At 44.8% G+C, this 21,603-nt stretch overlaps 1 protein-coding gene across 3 annotated transcripts in view; it reads right to left on the reverse strand.

Moving 5' to 3' along the window:
* The window catches only part of OSBPL3 (oxysterol binding protein like 3), an 861,863-nt gene that overhangs the window by 138,774 nt on the left and 701,486 nt on the right, over positions 1 to 21,603 (reverse strand). For all 3 annotated transcript variants that reach the window (XM_078663459.1, XM_078663461.1, XM_078663460.1), the window contains one exon: positions 6,764 to 6,827. In XM_078663459.1, the coding sequence (XP_078519585.1) occupies positions 6,764 to 6,827 (64 nt within the window). The remainder of the gene's footprint in view (positions 1 to 6,763; positions 6,828 to 21,603) is intronic.

Genomic DNA, 21,603 nt, shown 5'->3' on the forward strand with positions numbered 1-21,603 from the left:
GAGGAAGTGGAGACTCCTGCTGGGATAATTGGTCTGGCGGGCTTGCAGCGCCTGACGTCCAACAAACGTGCACAAGCTGCTCAACCTTGAAGCGCGTTCACAGACCTGGGTCGGCTCGTGCCCAGGTCTGTATCGGGCTCGTTCACAGCTGTTACTCCCTTGACAGGGAGGAAGGTGACTATAGTCTCGCTGGCGGGAGCGCTTCGCGCTCCAACGCCAGCTCGACCTAAAAATGGGTGTCAAAGGAGATGTCACAAACCAGCTCTCTTTAGTGGACTCAAACTGTACTCAAACAAAGGGGGTTGTAGACATCAGCTTGCTGTCCTTCCTCTGGGAAATCTAGCACTTGATGAATCCGGACAATTTTTAGGACTGGTGACTAAACTGGCAATTTGGACTTCCCTGCAATATCCCTTTGTCTTTGGTTTGAGCAGGAGAGTCTTGCTCCCAACATAAAGTGTCATCATTACCAGTCACTTCTCCTCAAATCTAGGTGGGCTTGGAAGTTGACCCTTTTTGCATTAGCTCTAATAACAATCCCAATGGAGCAGTTAACATTCTCTCCTGGAACATTGTAGGCATCAAGTCCAATTTGCTAGCACCAGACTGGAGGGAATATATAGAAGGCTTTGATATTTATTTGTTCCAAGAAAGGAGGGCCACTGAACTCCTCTACAAACTGGGGTATACCTCATGGTTTAAACAGATTTTATTGTGATTCATACATTAACGATCAGTTGTTGTACTACAGTTTGAAAGATATATTAGAATCATACTCGGGAGTCTAAAGACACTATACTATCAATACCCAATTTACCCGCTCTTCCTTCCCTTCCCATAGGCCGCCGGATATTATTTCCATCGTCTGTAAAACAATTCAAGACAGTAATATGTCCTTTACCCGTGTCTACATGGAGGTAAAGTTAACGTATATTTTTCATAATGGAGGTTGAGGTTAATTGCATCTAGGGAGCTCTAATAACAGAGCAAAGGGGCGGGCAGTAGAGGACGAACCCAGGGGTGTACCCACTAACGATGTTTGAGGAAGGTCCTTTAAGCAGTCCACCAGAGCCTCCCATGCCTGTGCTGTATCCAGGGAATCTAGACCATGTGAAGCCTCTCGCAACTATACTTCCCCCGCATATCCTGCCCACCTCTCAAGTTCCTTGCATAATGTGTTGATCCAGGGAGCTTTCCAGTTCCTAGTTATTTCTCCCTTTGCTAACAGGTAAGCCTGTTCTTGGAACCTGCTTGTTGTTTTAGGTTTGGATGCCTGTTGGAACCAATGCAAAAATGCAGAGCCCAGGGTAGCAGGGAGCCTCCTTTCATAGGACATTCGCAGAGCAGCCATTGTGGCAGGGTGACGCTCTAATGCTCCACCAGCAGCAGGCTACATTAATTCAGGACAGCAAGCTGAGGCTGAGGTCTGCTAAGCTGTGCTAGCGCGGCATTGTAATTTCGTTTTTTAAGAATTTTAATCAAAAACTACACTGTTTATTAGTTCTCATTTATTTTCCTACCTGAACTGTGCTCTCTTACTTGGTACTCCCCGGTCCACCGCAGCAACCTCGTGCTGTTTGAGTGGAGGGAGCCACTACATCACTCACTTCCTGGTGAACACTTGCAGAGCGGCCATTGTGACAGGGTGACGCTCTAGTGCTCCACCAGCAGCAGGCTACATTAATTCAGCATGGCGCCGACTCGCAGCGGACCCGCCGCGGGTGCGCCAAAGGCAAGCCCGTCTGCGCCAAAGGCAAGCCCGTCTGAGCCAGTCTGGGACCCGGGGCCCTAACACCCGCCCCTTTGCACAGCGATTTAATAAGGTTTACCCCCACTCAGTTGTGGCATCTCCGAATGAATCCCCAGCCCAATTGCATTCACCTTAATACTGAGGAAACCATTGCTACATGCTCTGGTTGCAATTTTACAGTCAAATCGCACTTAGAAGGATTAGGTAGTGTCACTACTGCCCCCCAGCACACACAAGGCGACATCAAACCCAATAATTTTTTCTTTTATAACATCAACTGTCGCTCCCTCCCTAAACACCAGGCGGACATTTTTGACCTCTTGGTGGATGAACAACCAGATGCCATCTTCCTCACCGAGACATGGCTTAATGTTGGGTCTGGTCCTGATGTAGCCCAAGCCCTTTCCCACAACTATGCCATTGTCAGGAAAGACAGAGAAGACAAGCCGGGTGGAGGGATAGCTATTATTTTTAAAAACATCTTTAGCTGAAAATTTGATGAGCTACTGGTCCCTGGCTGTGAAGCAGCATTGTTTAAACAGATCCTCATGATCCCTCACTTCACCCTCTCTGGGATGCTGGTGTATCGTCCCCCTGGGCCTGCTGGTTCTTTGGCTACAAATTTCCTCGATCTTATCACTCCTTTTCTATTCAGTTCAGCCAATTTCACAATCGTAGGAGATCTCAATCTACATCTTGAGGACCCCACTTATACTACCAGCAATACTTTTATTTCTGATCTGGCTGCAATGAACATTCTACTTCACAATAGTGGGCCCACTCACAAAGCAGGTCATCTCCTGGACCCCATTTTCTCCAACCTATCTTCCTTACGTTACCCAGCAACAATTCCTTTATGCTGGACTGACCATTTACTGGTAGGTTTTAGCTTTGAGGCTCCTTGTCTCTTATGTTACCCACAACTGCGTTGCTAAACCGCCACGAAACTGGAAAAACCTTGATATTGCTAATTTTAATCTATTTCTTTCCACTAACGCCCCTATTTTTAAGAATAATTTTGTTTTGGACCTTGTGGCTTTCCACGACTGGATTCAGTCGGCACTGGACACCTGTCTCCCCATCACAGTCAAGAAGTTAAACAGGCATCGCCCCCTCGGCCCCTTGGCTCTCCGAAGAACTAAAAAAGGAGAAGACCAAATGTAAAAACCAGGAGCGGCGGTGGCGTAAGATTTATGCGCCCGAAGCCAAAACCGCCTATCTTACTTCCAAAAGGACCTACCATTCCCACTTTAGGTCTGCACGAGCTAATTTTGTTACATCAACCATCATCCAGGCTAAAAACTGCCCTAAAACTTTATTCAATATGGTTAAAGAACTATCCAGTTCAGCAACCACTCAGGCATCCCCTAGTTTGAATATAACTCAATCTGAGGATCTTGCCCAATTCTTTTTAAACAAAGTGGAAACTATATACTCTGCGTTGGCTAGTTCCATCCATCCTTCCATTCCTTCGCCTACTGTGATCTTTGACCGACCTGGCCCTATACATGAAAGCTGTACTACCTCTTCTTTTGACCATACCCGTAAGAATACACTTGACGCCTGGCCACTTCTGGACATGGTGACACTTATACAACACCTTAGTTAATAGAAATCGGGATCCCCTTGCGATCTACTCCCCATACAGCAAATTGAACAACCATCATTGTGTCACATCCTTGATCTTCTTAATGCATCTCTTATGGAGTCCTTTGTCCCCCCAGATTGGAAACATGCAATGGTCATCCCATTATTAAAAAAAAAAAAAAACTCGGACCCCGCACTTCCCTCAAACTACCATCCAATTTCGCAACTCCCGGTTCTCTCTAAAATTTTGGAGAGACATATAAATTGACAACTATCCAGGTTCATCGAAATCAATGAGCTTCTTCATCCTTCCCAATCCGGCTTTAGGACCGGTTATTCTGCGGAGTCTACACTCCTAGGTGTTACTGAAATGCTCCGACAGAACCTGGTTTCAGGTGGAACTATGGCCCTGGTATTGCTCGATCTCAGCGCGGCCTTTGATACCGTTTCTCATACCGTACTTATAAAGGCCCTTAAATCCTTTGGGGTCACTGGGATGGCCCTAAATTGTCTTTCGTCATTTCTTTCCAATCGTACCTTTCAGGTTTTTTCATCTACCGCTAAATCTAAGCTATACTCTTCACCCTATGTGGTCCCATTGGGCTCAATTCTCAGCCCCCTGCTTTTCAATATTTATGTAAGACCCTTGGCAGTGTTGGTAGAGGACTCTGGGTTGTCGCTTTTCTCATACGACGATGACACCCAGATTGTTTTCTCCCTTTCAGCGGGCAAGTCCTCCAAGCCATCTACTCTCAGGACAGGCCTCAGCAAAGTTATGACCTGGATGAACGCCAACCTCTTAAAATTGAATGGCGATAAAACGGAGGTCCTGGTTCTGGGCAAAGATAAAGTTCTCTGGGGCCCCCAACATTGGCCCGCAGAAATGGGTACTCTCCCACAACCCTTGACCCCGGTATGCAACCTTGGTTTTATAATCGACGAGCCACTATCCATGCGTCAGCAAGTTACCAAGGTTGCCGCTATCTGTTTTACCATCTTAAAAAGGTTGAGGAAGATTGTGTGGATGCTACCAGCTCATACTCAGCGTACCGTAGTCCAGGCCCTTGTTACGTCTAGGTTGGACTACAGGAACATTCTTTATCTGGGCGTCAATAAAGATGTAAAGTGTAACTTGCAGAGAGTTCAAAACTCTGCTGCTAGATTACTCTGGCGAGCTCCCAGAACCGCATCAGCCTCCAAGTTGCTGGGGAACCTCCACTGGCTTTCGATAGAGAAACGGGTTGTGTTCAAGGCCCTTACTTACATGTTCTGCATTAAGCATGCAAGGGCTCCCCGCTACTTACAACGCCTAGTCCATCTCTATATCCCCTCGCGCACTCTCCGGTCTTCCACACAAGCGAAATTCCAGATCCCTAAGATCAGACTTTCTCGTATGGGAGGGCGCTCTTTCGCTTACTTGGGTCCTATCCTATGGAATGCTCTGCCTTTTTTTCTCCATACGCAATCCAACCTCCTTTTGTTCTGCAAGTCTCTGAAGACCTGGCTTTTCAGCCAGTAGGTCTCTCCAGTCTCTTTTGCTGTCCATTCACGGCGCCGGGAAACCCTTTTTGGGTAGCTGTTGTGCGGACATATACATGTAATAATAATAATTCGCAAACGCCGTTGTTACCTCCTCCTAATAAGTTCCCAGTGTTGGGCAAGTCCACAACATATGCATCAGCTCGGCTCCACTCTCCTCACACCTTGGACAGGACTCTCCAATTTAGTGAAAGTATCTATTAATGCATCCAGGGGTCATATAGGCTCTGTGCAGTATGTAGCAATTAATCAGTTTGAACTGGGCATTCCTACATTTTTTAGGAGTCCACTCAAGTATCATCTCCCAGTCATTGTTCAACATGGAAATTACCAGATCCTCCTCCCGTCGGGTTTTGAGGGACTCAAGGGGTAAAAGCATGCCATTGTGTATTGTCCTATATAAGCAGTTCACTGCTCTAAAGGTCCCTGAAGAGGATACAATATATTGACAGGTTGCATGAGTATGCGGTTCCTCAAGCCCAGACTCCAATGCTTGCGGAAGGTCATTGTTACAGTCCCATAGAGTAGGAAATTATCTGGGTGTAATCCAAACTCTGTGTCGTTCTGCTCTTCAAATCTCTTCACAACCCCAACAAAACATATAAATATTTTATCAAACAGATTTTGAACCTTGTATGAACTAGTCATCGTTAATTATTAAATATGGGCTTGGGTTAGAGTTTTGCGCATGGATTACACCATCACAAACGTGATGGATATCCTGTCAGCCATATTAAAAGTGCCATAGGATAGAATCGACTTGGGATACCGTGGATGGGATGTCCAACACGTTTTTGATGGAGTAACCTGTTTGCCAAACTCTAAAACTGGCCTTAAATGTGTAGAAATGCATTGCAGTCAATTTCAGTAAGCATCTTCATCTGGCAACTTTTTCCAAAAAAGCCTTTTCTAGCTCATCATATGGACAAGTATTAGTGGGTTGTCGTCTTGGTATTTCCATACATTTATTTAACAGTGTGTTTAGCCCAAGAATGCAACTTTGTGATTTATTCAGGGAATTATTTCACAAGTTAATGATGCTAGTAATGCTATACAGCAGAATGTATTGAATCCACGATGTACGGAGATGTACAATGTTTACTCCTGTAGCGCAGAGTGGCTGTTGGGGTCTATAGTTTAGAGGGAAACCAGCCGAAAGGTCAGAGGACTGCTAAAAGTAGGAAAAGTGTGTAAAGTATATGGATGGCACAGTCCCTTTGTAGCTATGTGGAGGAATGAAGTCTCACATGTTAGCAGCCAAATGATTGTTCAATCAAGTAGGTTTTCAAATTCTAGCTGTGCAGGTGAGGTGGTTGGCACCATCATGGCATGAATGTCAAACCTGCACCAGGAAGTATTGCAATGATGACTTAATTGATCACCTTCTACCACACTTCTGAGCCAAGGACTACATCGTAAATAGTCTGCTTGATAAAGCCACTGGGAGGCAGGTGTGGGGATAGCAGTCCATGATGCCTGTCATGCTTACTCCCTCTATAGAGGTTGGCCTACTGAGGGCTGCATGGGCTCATGGTGCAGTCGTCATTAAGTGCTGCAAATGAGCAGCATGTGGGGCTGCAATGGAGATAGACAAGGCATACTTGGATGCAGGTTGCTCTGGAACATGACATAGTGGCTGTCATACCACACCAAGCAATATATCAGCAGAGAGGAAGAACTCCAAATGACATGACTTGCAGATAAGTTCAGTTATGGTTTAGGCAATTTTGAAAGAAGTACATTTACCCAACTGTAGATCATTCAATAACCACAAACTGGAGTTAGCATACATTTGGTTGTTTATACATGTTTATATAATCCAGTCATAATGTTTCAAAAACACAAACAAAATGACAACAAAGAGTCAAAATTAAATTCCGTAATTACCTTGCCAAAAAACGAACTTCTCAGACTCTGCATGGCAAGCAGATATGGGTGGGTGATGGCTGACCTGAAAAGGAAAAAACATTTGTGTAAGATAGAAGTGGTACCAAGATCTAACTAAACCAACAATGATACCAAGTAAAGCGTCACTATTTATGTATTATTGTAGGTGTTCCATAGGCGCAGAAAAGGAGAATCTCTTCAGCATAAATGATGCATAATTAATGAAAAGTAACAAATAAATAGGCAGTACCCACGAAAATATACAATAGAACAGGGGTCTCCAACCTTTTCTGTAGTGAGAGTTATTTCTGCTCAAGGAAAGTCTTCCAGAGCTTCTAGCAAATGTTATAACTGTAAAATAGTGACTATATGACCACCCTAAGCAGGATTTTCAGTAGTTACCACCCAAGTATTCCAGGTGCGGTTACCAGCAGAAATGCCGGGAAAATGTTCATCAAGATAAAATGCCTCCACCTGACTTATGAAGTAACATTACATTCTTGACATGCCCTATGGCACACACTATACAAGTACAGCAGCAGGTCTCCCTAGCTCAGCTGAATTATCATTCATCAGTTTCTGAAAATGAACATTTTTCTATCAAATACCAATTTCCACTGTGGGTAAACAAACTCAATTTTCTAGAAGAAAATCAATTTTTGAAAACAAAAACTGCCTTTAAAATATCTGTTTTGAGATTTTAGGAAATGCACAGTCCCAAACACATCAGCTTGTCATTTTCATCATGTACTGTCATGTACAAATGCCTTATATGGACAGACTAATTTGAAACCCAGGTATTACAGTCTTGTGCCATGGATGCTCACTCTAGCCCCACAGATGCCAGTGTTATGCCAGTAATGCCCACCATTAAACTAAGGCCACAGTTGATCCAAGGCTGTAAGTCATAAGGGTCAGGGCAGAGACCATATACAAGTCATGAAAAAAAAAAAAAACATGAAAAAATTCCCCCGTGGTCACTATTTACTTTCTCATGTGAGCGAACTCATCAAATTAATCCATTGGCCTTCTAATCAATATAGGTACCACACAATCCGTAATTTCATTTAATAATTTATTTGGTTTTACTTTTTTTGTAGTGTATAAAAAATATTTTTTTTTCCTTTTTTTCTATTTTAGTTCATTTCTTCCATATACATCAGTATCATGATTAATGGTACAAATCCAATCAATTTATAAAAAGTACAGTACATTATATCTAAAACATTTGTGACATCTTCCTAATTCAAATATTTATACAATACAAATCATCACCCTGATTTACACACATAAATCACCAGACACACTTATACATTCATACAACTTCACACTTATCCTACTCCCAGCCTACTCCCAATCAAAAACAATTCCTAAGGTTGAGGTAACACAGTTGTAGATTGTGTGTAGTTACACGCCAGGTCTACGAGCGTTTCGGTGGGATGAGACCACCTTCCTCAGGACCAAGATAGAAAGAGTTTTATTCTCTCTTCTGCGTGTGTATACAGGGTACCTAGTCTTTGTTGTATGGCGGAGATATCTGCATATCTTTATAAATATGGGGTAACTTTTTCACTGTTGTAAATAGGTACATGATCAAACCCCTTAGTTTGTTCTAAAAACCTCATTTGGGAAGTATTCTTTATCTCAGTCAGTTTTGCCGGGCAAGACGTTTCCTGGTAAAATCCTCGTGACGATAGTCCCTTTTATTTAGAGTGGGATAACCAAATTCTTTAATCTTCTTTTATATTTACAGCACGTAATCCATTTTGTATTTCTTTTGTTAGTTCACTCTTTTGATAGTGTAACCTTTTGCCGTCGGTAGTATCGAGATGTCAGGTCGTCTTGCCACGTCTCAGTGTTCCAGTAGATGAACACTGAGACGTGGCAAGACGACCTGACTTCTCGATACTACCGACGGCAAAACTGACTGAGATAAAGAATACTTCCCAAATGAGGTTTTTATAACAAACTAAGGGGTTTGATCATATACCTATTTACAACAGTGACAAAGTTACCCCATATTTATAAAGATATGCAGATATCTCCGCCATACAACAAAGACTAGGTACCCTGTATACACAAGCAGAAGAGAGAATAAAACTCTTTCTATCTTGGTCCTGAGGAAGGTGGTCTCATCCCACCGAAACGCGCGTAGACCTGGCGTGTAACTACACACAAGCTACAACTGTGTTACCTCAACCTTAGGAATTGTTTTTGATTGGGAGTAGGCTGGGAGTAGGATAAGTGTGAAGTTGTATGAATGTATAAGTGTGTCTGGTGATTTATGTGTGTAAATCAGGGTGATGATTTGTATTGTATAAATATTTGAGTTAGGAAGATGTCACGAATGTTTTAGATATAATGTACTGTACTTTTTATAAATTGATTGGATTTGTACCATTAATCATGATACTGATGTATATGGAAGAAATGAACTAAAATAGAAAAAAAGGAAAAAAATATATTTTTTATACACTACAAAAAAAGTAAAACCAAATAAATTATTAAATGAAATTACGGATTGTGTGGTACCTATATTGATTAGAAGGCCAATGGATTAATTTGATGAGTTCGCTCACATGAGAAAGTAAATAGTGACCACGGGGGAATTTTTGCATGTTTTGTTGTTATTTTCCTCTCTTTCCCTGGTCCTGAAAGTATTAATAGAGGGGGTCCCGTTATTTATGCTATCATATACAAGTCATGACCATTATTATGCCAGGAATAGGTCAATGTAGGCCAGTCATGCTCCCAGTATGTAAATGATGGCTTCCAGTATACCACAACTAGACCAAAAATACCCAAAATAGACAAGGTTGACCATTATTATGCAATGGGCACTATTATGCCAGGAGTGGGCACAATTATGTCAGAGATAACACCCTTATGATGGGGACTACTATATACATTTGGTGGGCCTTGACACCAGGCGTAGCTTTCAAGAAGCAATAGTTTTTATTATGGATAGACATAAATGCTGATGAGTCTCTTAGTTTTCACTGGTCTGGATCATGCCCTCTTCTCAGGTCGTGAGCTGATCATGCCCCAGACTCATTTTCACTCTGATTCCTGCAGTTCCACACTTTAGAGGGACAGCATTCATTACTGCTCAGGCTGCTGCTGTTGTACTTCTTTTATGGTCCACTGTTCACACACATGTTGTGACTGATTTAGCAGGGATACAACATGGTCAATCTCCTAGTGGCTTTGTTATATCGAGATTGGATACAGACCGTCAAGTGGCAGGCGCTCTAGGTGATCCATCTGTGCGTTGAGGTTGAGCTGAAGAGCCAGAACTTTAGATACTACCTGAATTGGGTCAGGGACAGGGCATGCCTGAAGTGAAGGTGCAGTGTGTTGCAGCTCTTGGGGGTGAGGTAGGGGAAGGATCTTCCTCCGGTTCTAGTCTTGTGAATCCATGGGACTGTGGCCAAGGCAAGTTGGGTGGAGCAAAGTTGTCTGGACTGATGCCTGGGCATATCATATCATATCTTGCAGCTATCACCCCATGACTAAATTGCATTCAGGAGATGTGAAGCCAGTTATACAAAGTGATTTTGTGGAGCCTGGTGTATAAAGCGATTGTGTGACTACAAACCATGTGATTCGCACAATGATAGGGTTTGGACCACATACTTGCTGTTTTATATTTACTAAACCCATTTTGTGAGTAGGAAAAGCCTTTCAGACTTGCAGAATGGGTGTTGCCATCCATTCCAAATCGCAATAAGTTAGGGGCTCTGAAAAGGGCATCCCCTCGAAATTGCAAGACAGAATTGTATGTATTAGTAGTTAGCTTCCACAACTGGCGTCACAAACCATTCATCAGTCACCAACACTTCAAGGGTGTGGTAACTGATTCACAAATAGAACCGTATATAGGGGACCAGTGCCTGCGCTTCCCGTTTTGTTCCTGAACAGGAACCCTTTATTTAAGCAGCATCAGTTCCTTTAAGTAAGATCATCTGCTTTTAAAAAATTAAACACATTTCCGATTTGGGAATGTAAACACAGGGATGGTGGTCTGCAGCTCTTTGTAGGTCACCAACCCTGTGTTTGGAGTCAAACACAGAGGGTCAAAAATAGCAACCAGACTTAATATTCAATAGGCATGTAGTTTGCGATCTGCTGAAAATGGAGATTTTGTGATGTGAACTATTTGAGACTATACATTTGAAACGTTTTCTATAGCGCAAACTCGACCCCTGTGTGTGTCAAATCGCTTTACAAGACAACGACATACAACTCTTTAAGCATAGTAAAAGTACATACAGTGTCGAAGAGGCAGATAGCTCAAGGGGCAGAGAACTGATGATCTATACCAAAAATTTGTTTATTAACAGGAGTTTGACATTTTTCTTGAAAGAGGTAATGGACAGAGTCTGTCTTATAACACGGAGAGAGAGTTCCAAATTATGGGAGCGATGCCCGGGAAAGATCTGCGTTTTGCAATTTGTTTCTTGTCACAGCGTGTCCTAGTTACCTGGATATGAAATAACATTGCATACCCTAAATACTTGGTAAACAAACATAGGTTTTCTCGGGACACTATGTGAGGAGGTGTGGGGTGGCTGTAGAAAGGATAGGGTATTTTGGGGAAGGTCAGGCTTGCAGGGGAAAGTGTCCCATGCTCTCCCTCCTCCTCCTATGGAGCTGGTGAAGGTCAGGTGAGTGCTAGGCTATGTTTCATTCTTTTGGGTCTGCTCCATTGTTGGCACTGATGATTTTGTCTGATGAATTTCCCCACCCACTAAAATAGAGGTATTCTTTCACCCAGTAGTTTTGAGTGCAGAAAGACAGGAAACTCAAATGTGATCCCTTACTAAAGACATTTGTAAAGAGTCATGCTTAGTGGTCCCTTGTAAGAAAAGCACACACTTAAAAACAACTCATTGTACATCTTTGAAGGACATAAAGAACAATGCTAGGTAGATTTTGCTTAATGTCATCTGAAAATAATTCGCTTAAAATAAAATGGCCTGTTATTAATTAAACCAGACGAAAACATGCAAGATCACAGATTCCCTATTCAATGAAGACGGCGCTTCCTTTCAGCCAAAACTGGCTCATCTGCAAGCCTCTTGCTAGAGTGGTGCTTGTCGTGTTCTTGCCATTACTTACTAGTCTGTTAAAATGACCACTTAACTAATAGCTACAGTTATCATCTGGCCCTGCAGTGATACTAGAATTAGCCATGCTGGTCCTTGGGGTCCCATCTCACGCAGTCCCTTCCGCACTCAGAGGGGCAGGTTATCATTTGCACTCCTGTGGTAATCTTCCATGACCCACAATGCAGATATCAGGATGCCACAATAATTGTGTTTATAATCCCTCCTAAAGAGCACCTGTTAGGCGATGGGGTCTCTCACCTTACACCGGCTGGGGCAGCCATCTCAAACAGCAATTTGAGCATCTTCCATAGAGCTTAGCACTTTAAAATAAAATATCTATTAGCACCTCTAACAGTCCTCCAAGACAATAAAATGAAAAAGGCCCAGTCAGCAGAATGGCCTGACCTGGGGTGGAACATCAGCACTTTCAAGAGGCTGCTTTGTTGCCTGAATACTTGCTGAACCATGAAGGCCTGGAGATCAGATTTTTTTTTAATGAGTCTGTGTAACAATTCATATTGGGGTATGCATTTGCAAAACAAGGCCATGAACCACATGTCTGGATAATGTGTTGGAGAGCTACAAGTTTTAAAACCACATCAGACTGCTGTGATCTCAGGTTTCCATTAAAAAATCATTTATTTTCAGAATCCACTGCATAAATCATCTCTAGATCCCTTCATCTTAAATTGTATTTATTGGTTCAGCAATACAAAAAGCCATACAATAAAAACGCACGATAGAAGTACTAAAAAACTTAAACTTTGTTAAATCAGACTCATTCTTTCCCCCACGCATACTCTCAAACATAAGAGCTGAAATACAGAGCCCATGCAAACATGGAATTTTTTAAAAGGGGATAATGAAACCTTGTAACAGACAAGATAAAAGTGCAACGTGCAGTACACATATTGTTTTAAACAAGATAACATAATAAATGATGAATGAATGAATATAAAAGCTATATAGCATGCTAAAGAGGACATTATCCTGAATTATACAAAAATGCAACCATGCAGGGTGCAACTAATTGATGAAACTTTTGTAGCGGTACAATAAATAAAATAATACATACTGTTACCAAGAAGCATTGCCATCCGACAATGTGCAAAAGCTATTCCGATCAATAGCCGCAATTAATAAAAATTACGATCCCTTCATCTTGAACGAGAAGGGGAGATTATGAGGATTCATCAGTCCTTAGCAATATGAACAAGCATTTGCAATGCAATAGGTCTTGCATTAATTAAGTTTCAGCTATTGGTATTGCTAAATATTGCAACACCAACTGCAACAAAAGTCTTTAAATTGTAGGTAAAAAAATATGTATTTATTTTTGTAGCAATGGTGGCATGCTGCGCTTTAGATGAATATGTTTAAAAGTAAAGTGCGCCATACTGCGATTGCTACAATAGTTAATTGTGGATGCGTTAACAATTGATGTGTGCACTGATGGCTGGTGGTGTGTGTGCCTGGTGGAAGTGTGCACTGCCGGCTGGTGGTGTGTGTGCCTGGTGGAAGCGTGCACTGACAGTTGGCGGTGTGTGTACCTGGTGAAAGAGTGCACTGACGGCTGGTGGTGTGTGTGTGCCTGGCGAAAGCATGCATCGACGGCTGGTGGTGTGTGTGTGCCTGGCGAAAGCATGCACTGACGGCTGGTGGTGTGTGTGTGCCTGGCGAAAGCGTGCAACGAAGGCTGGTGGTGTGTGTGTGCCTGGCGAAAGCGTGCACCGAAGGCTGGTGGTGTGTGTGTGTGTGTGTGCCTGGCGAAAGCGTGCACTGATGGCTGGTGGTGTGTGTGTGTGCCTGGTGGAAGCGTGCACTGACGGCTGGTGGTGTGTGCCTGGTGGAAGCGTGAACTGACGGCTGGTGGAGTTTGTGCCCGCTGAAACCGTGCACTGATGACTGATGGTGTTTGTGCCCGTCAAAACCGTGCACTGACGACTGATGGTGTCTGTTTCTGGAGAAAGTGTGCACTGATGATGTGGTTGTGTGTGTGGTTGTGTCTGTGTGTGGTTGTGTGTGGTTGTGTGTGTGTGCTTGTGTGTGTTTATCACTGTGTATGCACTAGGCATGTCATTTCAAATTGTGCAGTATTTAGAGCATCTATTAATTTCAGTTAACAATTGGGTACGTAATCTTTTGACCAAATGACGGTGGGTAAAAAGTACATTTTGGACGGGAAAATGAACTGTGTAATGCAGGGGCATAGTTGTCATTGCGGCAGCAGAAGCAGTGTTAGCTGCGTGTAAGAGGCTCACCACACCCCAATTACGGCTGTCTAACTATCCAGTGAAGGGCGGGGCCTCCTTTGACTTACTTCTATCAGGGCAAATGAAACCTTTATAAGGCCACAAATGTAGTGTACTTAGATGATGGACAATATTGTGCAACGTTAAAAAGTCCCCCCGGAGTTTCTTGCCACGAGCTCACTTGTCACAGGAGCACTTTCACGGGACAAAAGAAAACGCAAACTAGCTATACAATTGCCATTCAATGGGTCATTCAGTCTGAGTCAGGAATGCATGCTTGCCCAGACTACATTCTTCGATGACTTTGCAATATAAAATTGTGCCTATTGCCATCAGCTGGCATTTTATTATTAACGCAGGATTTCCCTTATTGTCTTTTGATGCACATATATACCCCAAAGTAAAAAAAAACATCAGTAACAACTGAAGTTTGTGGCAAGAAAAAACAGATCCCACAGACAATTCTAGTTTAAGGAGCTAAATTCTTTCTTTCAATGAGATAAAAAATTAAAGAAACAATCGTGCAGGGCTTACATTCCATTGGAATCCGTTCAAATATACTTGTCCTCGAAAAGGCGGCTGACCGTATTCATAGACTTTATTGAGGGCCTTCTGTTCATTTTAGCTAGCAAGGAGTGAAGAGGCCCGTTCCGATTCATTTCACAGCTGTGTCCGGATTAGTTTAGTGAGAGCACAGGGGTCAGCCCGGCCTTTTATCTCCTTCAAACATGCTGCCAATTCAGCAAAGCTCTTCAGTCATGCGCTGATCACGTTCTAATCGCTGTGTCACCCCCCTTGGGGCGCGTAAAACGAGAATTGGAATTCGTAGCATATTATTTCTCTGTTGCGATAAAGGACCCTGCCTTCAGCTGTTGTTGCTGGTACGCGCCCTCTAGTGGCCCAGTGTGGGAGAAGAGCTCACGCGCTGCTGACGTCAGTGGCGCGGCTGCCTAGGCTTGGAGGCTGCTGGAGTGCAAGACGGGCTCGCGGGCAAAGAGTTGCTGGCGGAGCAAGGAGATGTGCAGGGGCACGAGGGCAGCCGAGAGGGAGTCGGAGCCTCAGGAGGACGCGCGGGTGGAACGACGGGGCACAGGGGCGCCTCCCGCTGCCGCCAGCAGCCATGGCGCAGGCGCTAGCTGTGATCCTCAGGACTTTACTTGGACTTGTGGCTGCGGTGCGGGAAGGCGAGACCTACACAGGTAAGGAGAGCTGCGACCCCTGCGGATGGGACAGATCTGGGTGCTGGGGGGCAGTGGGGTCGGTGAGCCCTTCTCAATCAGTGCTGTGCTGTGATAGCAGAAGGGAGCACTTCGGGGCGCGTTGACAGGCCGTGGAGCCGACGGCGGAGGGGGGAGGGAAAGTGAAAGTAACTGCAGGAGGTTTGCAAGGGAGACAGGAGATGGGCACAGCGCGTTACTGTATGTGGTGAACGCACGGGTCCACATATCTGATCCGGCCTGCAGCCTGCGCGTGCCCATCTCCGGTCTCCCTTGCAAGCCCTTGAAAGCATAGTCGACGACTATAGGTCTTGCTGGCGACAGCGCTTCACGCTGCCTCGCCAGGTGCGAGACCTAAAAAGGGCACTGCACTTTCATGTGACTTTTGTTTCAGTTTACCCTGGGAAGGATGATTTGACGTTTGGTCATAAATTACTGTCTCCACTACCTGTGCAGGCCGCTCTTAAGCAACACGTGTGTAATACAGCGTCAAGTCTAAGCGAATTACTCTAAAGGGAAGGAAACAGTGCGACACTTGCAACAGTGATTATTCAAAAATTCAGAAGACAATGAACACATTTTCCATTTTGAGTAGTTAGCACAATTCAGTTGGTGTAAAGAAAAGGGAAAATATGAACCAAAATAATAAGATCATGCTCTGAAAATACTACCCACAGGAATGTTGTGGTCTGGTTAATGATTACATCCGGCTGTGCAGAGGTGTGTATTTTTATGGAGAACCTTTGGCGGTGTTGACAGAGTAGTATTGTGGTGCATGTATGCACATAGTAGAGACATTCATTAAAAAAGGTGGGGGATGGGCACGGGGACCTTCAGAAGCCACTAAGTCCTGTAGGTTGTTTGTTACAGTATGGTTACTGTTTATTTTAGTGATCAACGGCTTGTGCAGAAGGTCAGTTTTCAATGTTACCTTATCGGCAATACATTCCAAAGCTCACTGCACAAGCTGGATCAAAACACCAAGGCTTTTATTATAACTAATGTGGGAGCACTGTATCTGAAATTCTGCACCGAAATGACTGACATCATGGAGTTTGTTCATTTTCAGATTGTGACCTACTGATTGCAGCACTGCACGATTTTCCCTTAAGTTGGGAAGTAATCAAAGAAGCGGCGGCTCCTCCGCTAAGGCAGAGGAGCGCCGCCCCACTGCTTGTTCAGCAGTGGAAAAAGTCAAAGGAAAATGATAATAACGCAATGTTATTTTTATTGTATTTGTTTGAGGCGGTTTTATGGGGTGGGGCGGGGCGGGGTGGGGTGGGGAGGGGCGGGCAGGGCTGGGCTGTCGTCACAGCCAGCAAGGGGAGGATTGGTTGGGGCACTTTAGTGCGCATGATGGTTTGGCCGGACATCTTGGACCAGCCAAACATTCATGCGCACTTAGCGTGTTCTCCACCGGGCAGTAAAGCACAGCCTGGTTGGAGAACATGCACAGGCTCCCACTCTGTGAGCCAAACCACGGCGCTCAGATCAAGCACGATGCTGCTGTCATGTTGGTGACAGCAGCGTCGTGATTGGCTTAGGGAAGTCTGTGTGCTTCCTCCTTTTGGTCCAGGAGGAACAGAAGAGGATGGAGGAGAGGTGGCGGCCAGCAGCCAGGTAAGTGACATTTTATATTTTTTCCTCCCACCCCGCCCTACCTGTACTACTCTGTGGCAGTTGCCACTGAATCAAAGAAATTGGTGCTGGTAGACAACTCCTGTCTGTTTTGTCGTCTTCAGGGCTCAAAAGTGTTGTGTTCCAGGAGAACTTGTATTGGCATTTCAGGTGGAAATACCTGCTTCCTCTCAATTCAGAATTACCGAAGCACTTGTTTATGAGGCCTCCAATTGCTAAATCACTGTTTCTTGCATTACTCTTATAAGAGTGTAGATATCCTAGTGTAACTTTATCTTACAGTGTGGAATCACTCTTTGCTGTGCTGGCCCTTTTTTATAGTGAAGCACCGCCAGACTTCACATTTCCTGCTAACCCGGACAGCAGATTTCCCAGAAGAATAGAAGAATATAAAGTGCGGATTTTGAAATAATTCAAATAATTTTACCAGCCCATGGCCAGCTCCTACGTGTCCACCAGGGTAACATATCATACTGACTTTTGCAAACACTACAGATGCCCTCTCGTTTTCTGGTGGCAGTGCACAATTGGTGTTGTTTTTCTGTCTGTATTCATCAAAATAGTTATTCTGTGGAGCCAGCTATAAAGGAGTGCCGTAGAAAGGACCCAAACCCATACACTCCAAGCCGGGCCCCCTGTAAGGCTTCAACTGTGTTGAAGAGCCCAGAATGGCTCATTGGATGCTCAATTAGCTTCCAGGTGCCTTTGACCATATCAAAGGGATGAAAACAGATTCTGCCCTGTAAGCTCTTGTTTTGTTATTGATTTGCTTTGTGTTATGTTGTGCTTTATAATTTCTTTATATATGTCGACAAATATTGCTACATTTGCAGCCAAAGCAGCACATTCCTTTGATGTTCCAGTGATAAACAACCATTTATCCCTAAGGTGGAAATACACAGCTGTACCAGCTCTTCAACTATTTAAGCGAACCAGCCAGTCCAAAAGTGTATGGTAGACACGTCTGATGATTAAGCTTTCATTGCTCAATTTTTGTGATATGGCCCATTGATGTTTTGAAATGAGTGCCAAAAAACACCCAACAGTCAGCACTTAATTTTCAAAAGAAAGAATGCGGGTAGGTGCCTGAAGCTCTGCTCAAAAGCCAGCAGCCGGTGCGGTTAAACTTCGACACGTTGAATACCTAATCTTTAATCCACTACCAGACAGTGGTGGTTGGTATTTAATAGTGGTGGGGGTAAGGGGGGGGGGGAGGGAATGAAAAAAATGTAAACACTTACCTGTGTGCTGCAGCCTCTTGGTCCTGTTCACCCACTTCTAGGACTTCAGGGCAGAAAGCAGGAAGACCCCTGCTCCCCATAGCCAATGCAGCATTGTGATTGGTCTGAACACCGTGGTTTGGTGCTCCATCAGGTAATGGGAGCCTGGGCATGTTTTTCACCCAAGCTGTAATTCAGCCTGGGCGGAGAACATGCAAAGTGCGCATGACGGTTTTGCTGCCCCAGACGGACGGCCAAAGCATCATGCTTGGAGTGGACAAACCACTCCTCTCTTGCTCGGAGTAGAGCAGCACCGCCCCACCCCTACCCCGCTGAGCAAGATCAGAAAAATAAAATGATAATAACAATGTTATCATTTAATTTTTTCATTTTTGTCCTGCTCAGTGAGGTGACGCTCCTCCGCGTTAGCGGAGTCGCCCCTGCTACCAGACACTCCTTGTTCCTTTTTCTAACTTTTGCAGATTCATGCTTTCTCCTGTTGTAACGGTTTTGCTGTCTTTTCCTTCCACCCTATTACCGATCTGGGTGTTTTTCCACTCTCTTGTATGGTGCAAATATTTAGTGCGAGTCCCCAAATAGAAGTACCAGTGTCCCCACTGGCTCAAATTAAGCACTGACAACAGTGCTTAATTCATACAGGTTGTTGCAGGTGGTGGGAACAGGCACTCATGTTTGGAGGCCGGGCCTAATCAGTCATCATTAGCCTTTGACCTAGGGCAACATAGAGAAATTAGAACAAGCATTTGCAATGCAATAGGTCTTGCATCAGTTAGAGTTAGAGATTTTGAATTTGCAAATAATAATTCAACACCAATAGCTGTAATTTTTAGTAATGCAAGACCTAACTATGCTGCTACGGCACAAAATGCACACACAGATGACAGAACAATGGGAGTATGTAGTTGGTAAACAAAAGTTATGCGAAAACAAACTAGGCCATAGAGACAATACATAAAAAAACAAGGGCCCTCTTTCTCCTGGGAATTTTTCTAGAAAAGAAAAGAAGGTACTGCAGTTACAGAGGTAAGGTGAGGTGTCTCAGGGGGCAGTGGAGAGATGTGTGGGGCAGCTGGCAGGGTATGTTGAGGGGGCCGGTAGTACTCTAGGCACGGCACGTACACAGGGGGGCAGCACGCCCCACCTTTTAAAAGTACTAACAATTTCATTAGGATTATGAAACAGGAGAATATACAGTAGAGGCTCAAATATCAATTAATATTTGGATGAAGTCAATCGATATTCTATTAAATCCGATTATTCATGCACTGCGGCATGCTGTAACCCCCGAGTTTTTTGCATCTTGGGGAGTTGTGGTGCACCGGTTCTAACGGCAAGATCGGTTTTGAAGAATTATACCTGCCTTCTGAAAAAAGAATTTTAATATTTATGGTATGTGCTGCTGCCGCACTGTGTGCGGTGAGGGGGGAGGAGTGGGGTGGGTGGGAGAGCAGTGGGTCTTGGGAGGAGTGAGGGGCAGCTGAGCAGGGAGAAGGGGTGGGAAGGATGGGGGCAGCCAGTTGGGTATGCTTGGGGACCGGTGGGGGTGGGAGTGCACGGGAGTGGGGCAGCGCAGGTCACGGTGCCATCGATGGGATGGGGGCTCCTCGGGAGGCGGTGGACATTTCTGCGGCGACTTTGGTGGGACCACGTGGAACGTCCTAGATCGGTCCGCTGGAGCGTGGAGGCGGAGAGGGGTATGGTGGGCAGTTTGGTGCTACGCTCTAGAGGTGGGGTTATTTGCGAGGGGGGAGGGAGTGGTGCACAGTTGGAGTGATGGGTGGGGAGGAGGGGGGATGCGAGGGGGTCCTTGGCTGGGGACTGCCGATTTTGGAGCGGGGAATGGGGTTTGATATCAGCATTGGATGACATCCTGTGATCTTGGGCTGATTGCCGGTCTCCCAGCGTACTTGCAATGAGGAGTTTGACCTGGGGGTGACGCGGGCGCGTGAGTGGGGGGGGGGGTTCGGTGAATGGGGAGGGGCATGGGGCCCCTCATTCCGGAAAGAGAAGTTGTTTGGTAGTGGTGTTTATCTAGGACTAGAGCTCCGGTGCAACAATTGTGGAAGCGTCCCCACTCTCCCAGACACTGTGGCATTTTCCTTCTGGGCGCTCTCCCTCTAATAGAGGGTTGGTAGTTCGCAAGAGCTTGGGGTGGTCATCTTGTGTCCCCTTGATGTGGCGGCATACAAGCTGCCTGCATCCGCATTACTGTGGTGCAAGTTTGGTCACAGACAGGACAGGGGTGTGATCACCACTGCCTCACCACCACATTAGCCTACTGGCAGGTTAACAGTGGGACCATAACGTGGCACGCATACTCCCTGAGGCACACACGGCTTGCAGAGCTCGCAGAGAGCCTGCAATGCGAGTTACACACAGCCCGGACGTTCACGAATTGTGTGCGCGGTTGGCGAGTCACGTTTATCATAACTAGATGACGGGAGTTGTGCAGAAGGGGAGGCTCATTTTATGTGGCAGATAAAAGCTTTGGGGCATGGACACAGATTTAAACAATAGACCAAATTCCCACCTCTTACAGACAAAATGCACACAACCCTGAATAAACAACGAACAACATATACACCAGTCCGCATAATAGACACATTAAACATCTTTACAGATACTGTGAAAATCAAATTCACAGTTCCGAAGACAAAACACGTTTCCCCGTAGGCCATAGAAACACAATATAGAGATCTACCCAGTCCAGAGACACCAAAAAAAAAAGTGAAAGCGCGCCATGCACGTGGACGTGCAACCCATACACGTGGGAACATCAGCTGTCTGGGCAAGTGCACATCAGAATGCACCGTGAGTGCGCACATCTGCTGTCCGGGCGCCAGATAAGACACGCAGTGAGCGTGCACATCGGCTGTCCCCCTTCGGACGCCAAACCGACAACAATATGTCTCGCCAAGGTGTCTAGCGCATGCGCTGCGTCGCTAGGCGAGACCTAACAAGCAAGAAAGAAGGAAGGAAGTTAAGAAAGACAGGGAAACAGTGAGACAGAGAGAAAATATGGAGGAAGAAGAACCTACAAGAGTGAAGAGACAGGAAGCATAGGGTGGTAGAAGAAAACGGCATAAAGTAAAATCAAGCCAGCCTTGGGATTCAGTCTCTGGCATTTCTCTGTATGTATTTATTTTTACAAATTAGGCTCCGCAAGCAGAAGGGAAGCAAACAGCGAAAAACAGCAGTAGATGTATTGACTTACTGAATTCATAATGTTTCACAGTCGTAAATGCGTCCTTTATCTCACCACATGGTTGCGCTGGACTGCAGCACAAACGTTTCAAATCACAAGCGGATACGGATCTTTAAATACTTTTGAAAAGTCTACCTATTTTTTCCAATAGGTTTGTGGTTATCGGAACACATTCC

The sequence above is a fragment of the Lissotriton helveticus genome, chromosome 10 (genome assembly GCF_964261635.1).
Source record: "Lissotriton helveticus chromosome 10, aLisHel1.1, whole genome shotgun sequence".
Classification (NCBI taxonomy): Eukaryota; Metazoa; Chordata; class Amphibia; order Caudata; family Salamandridae; genus Lissotriton; species Lissotriton helveticus.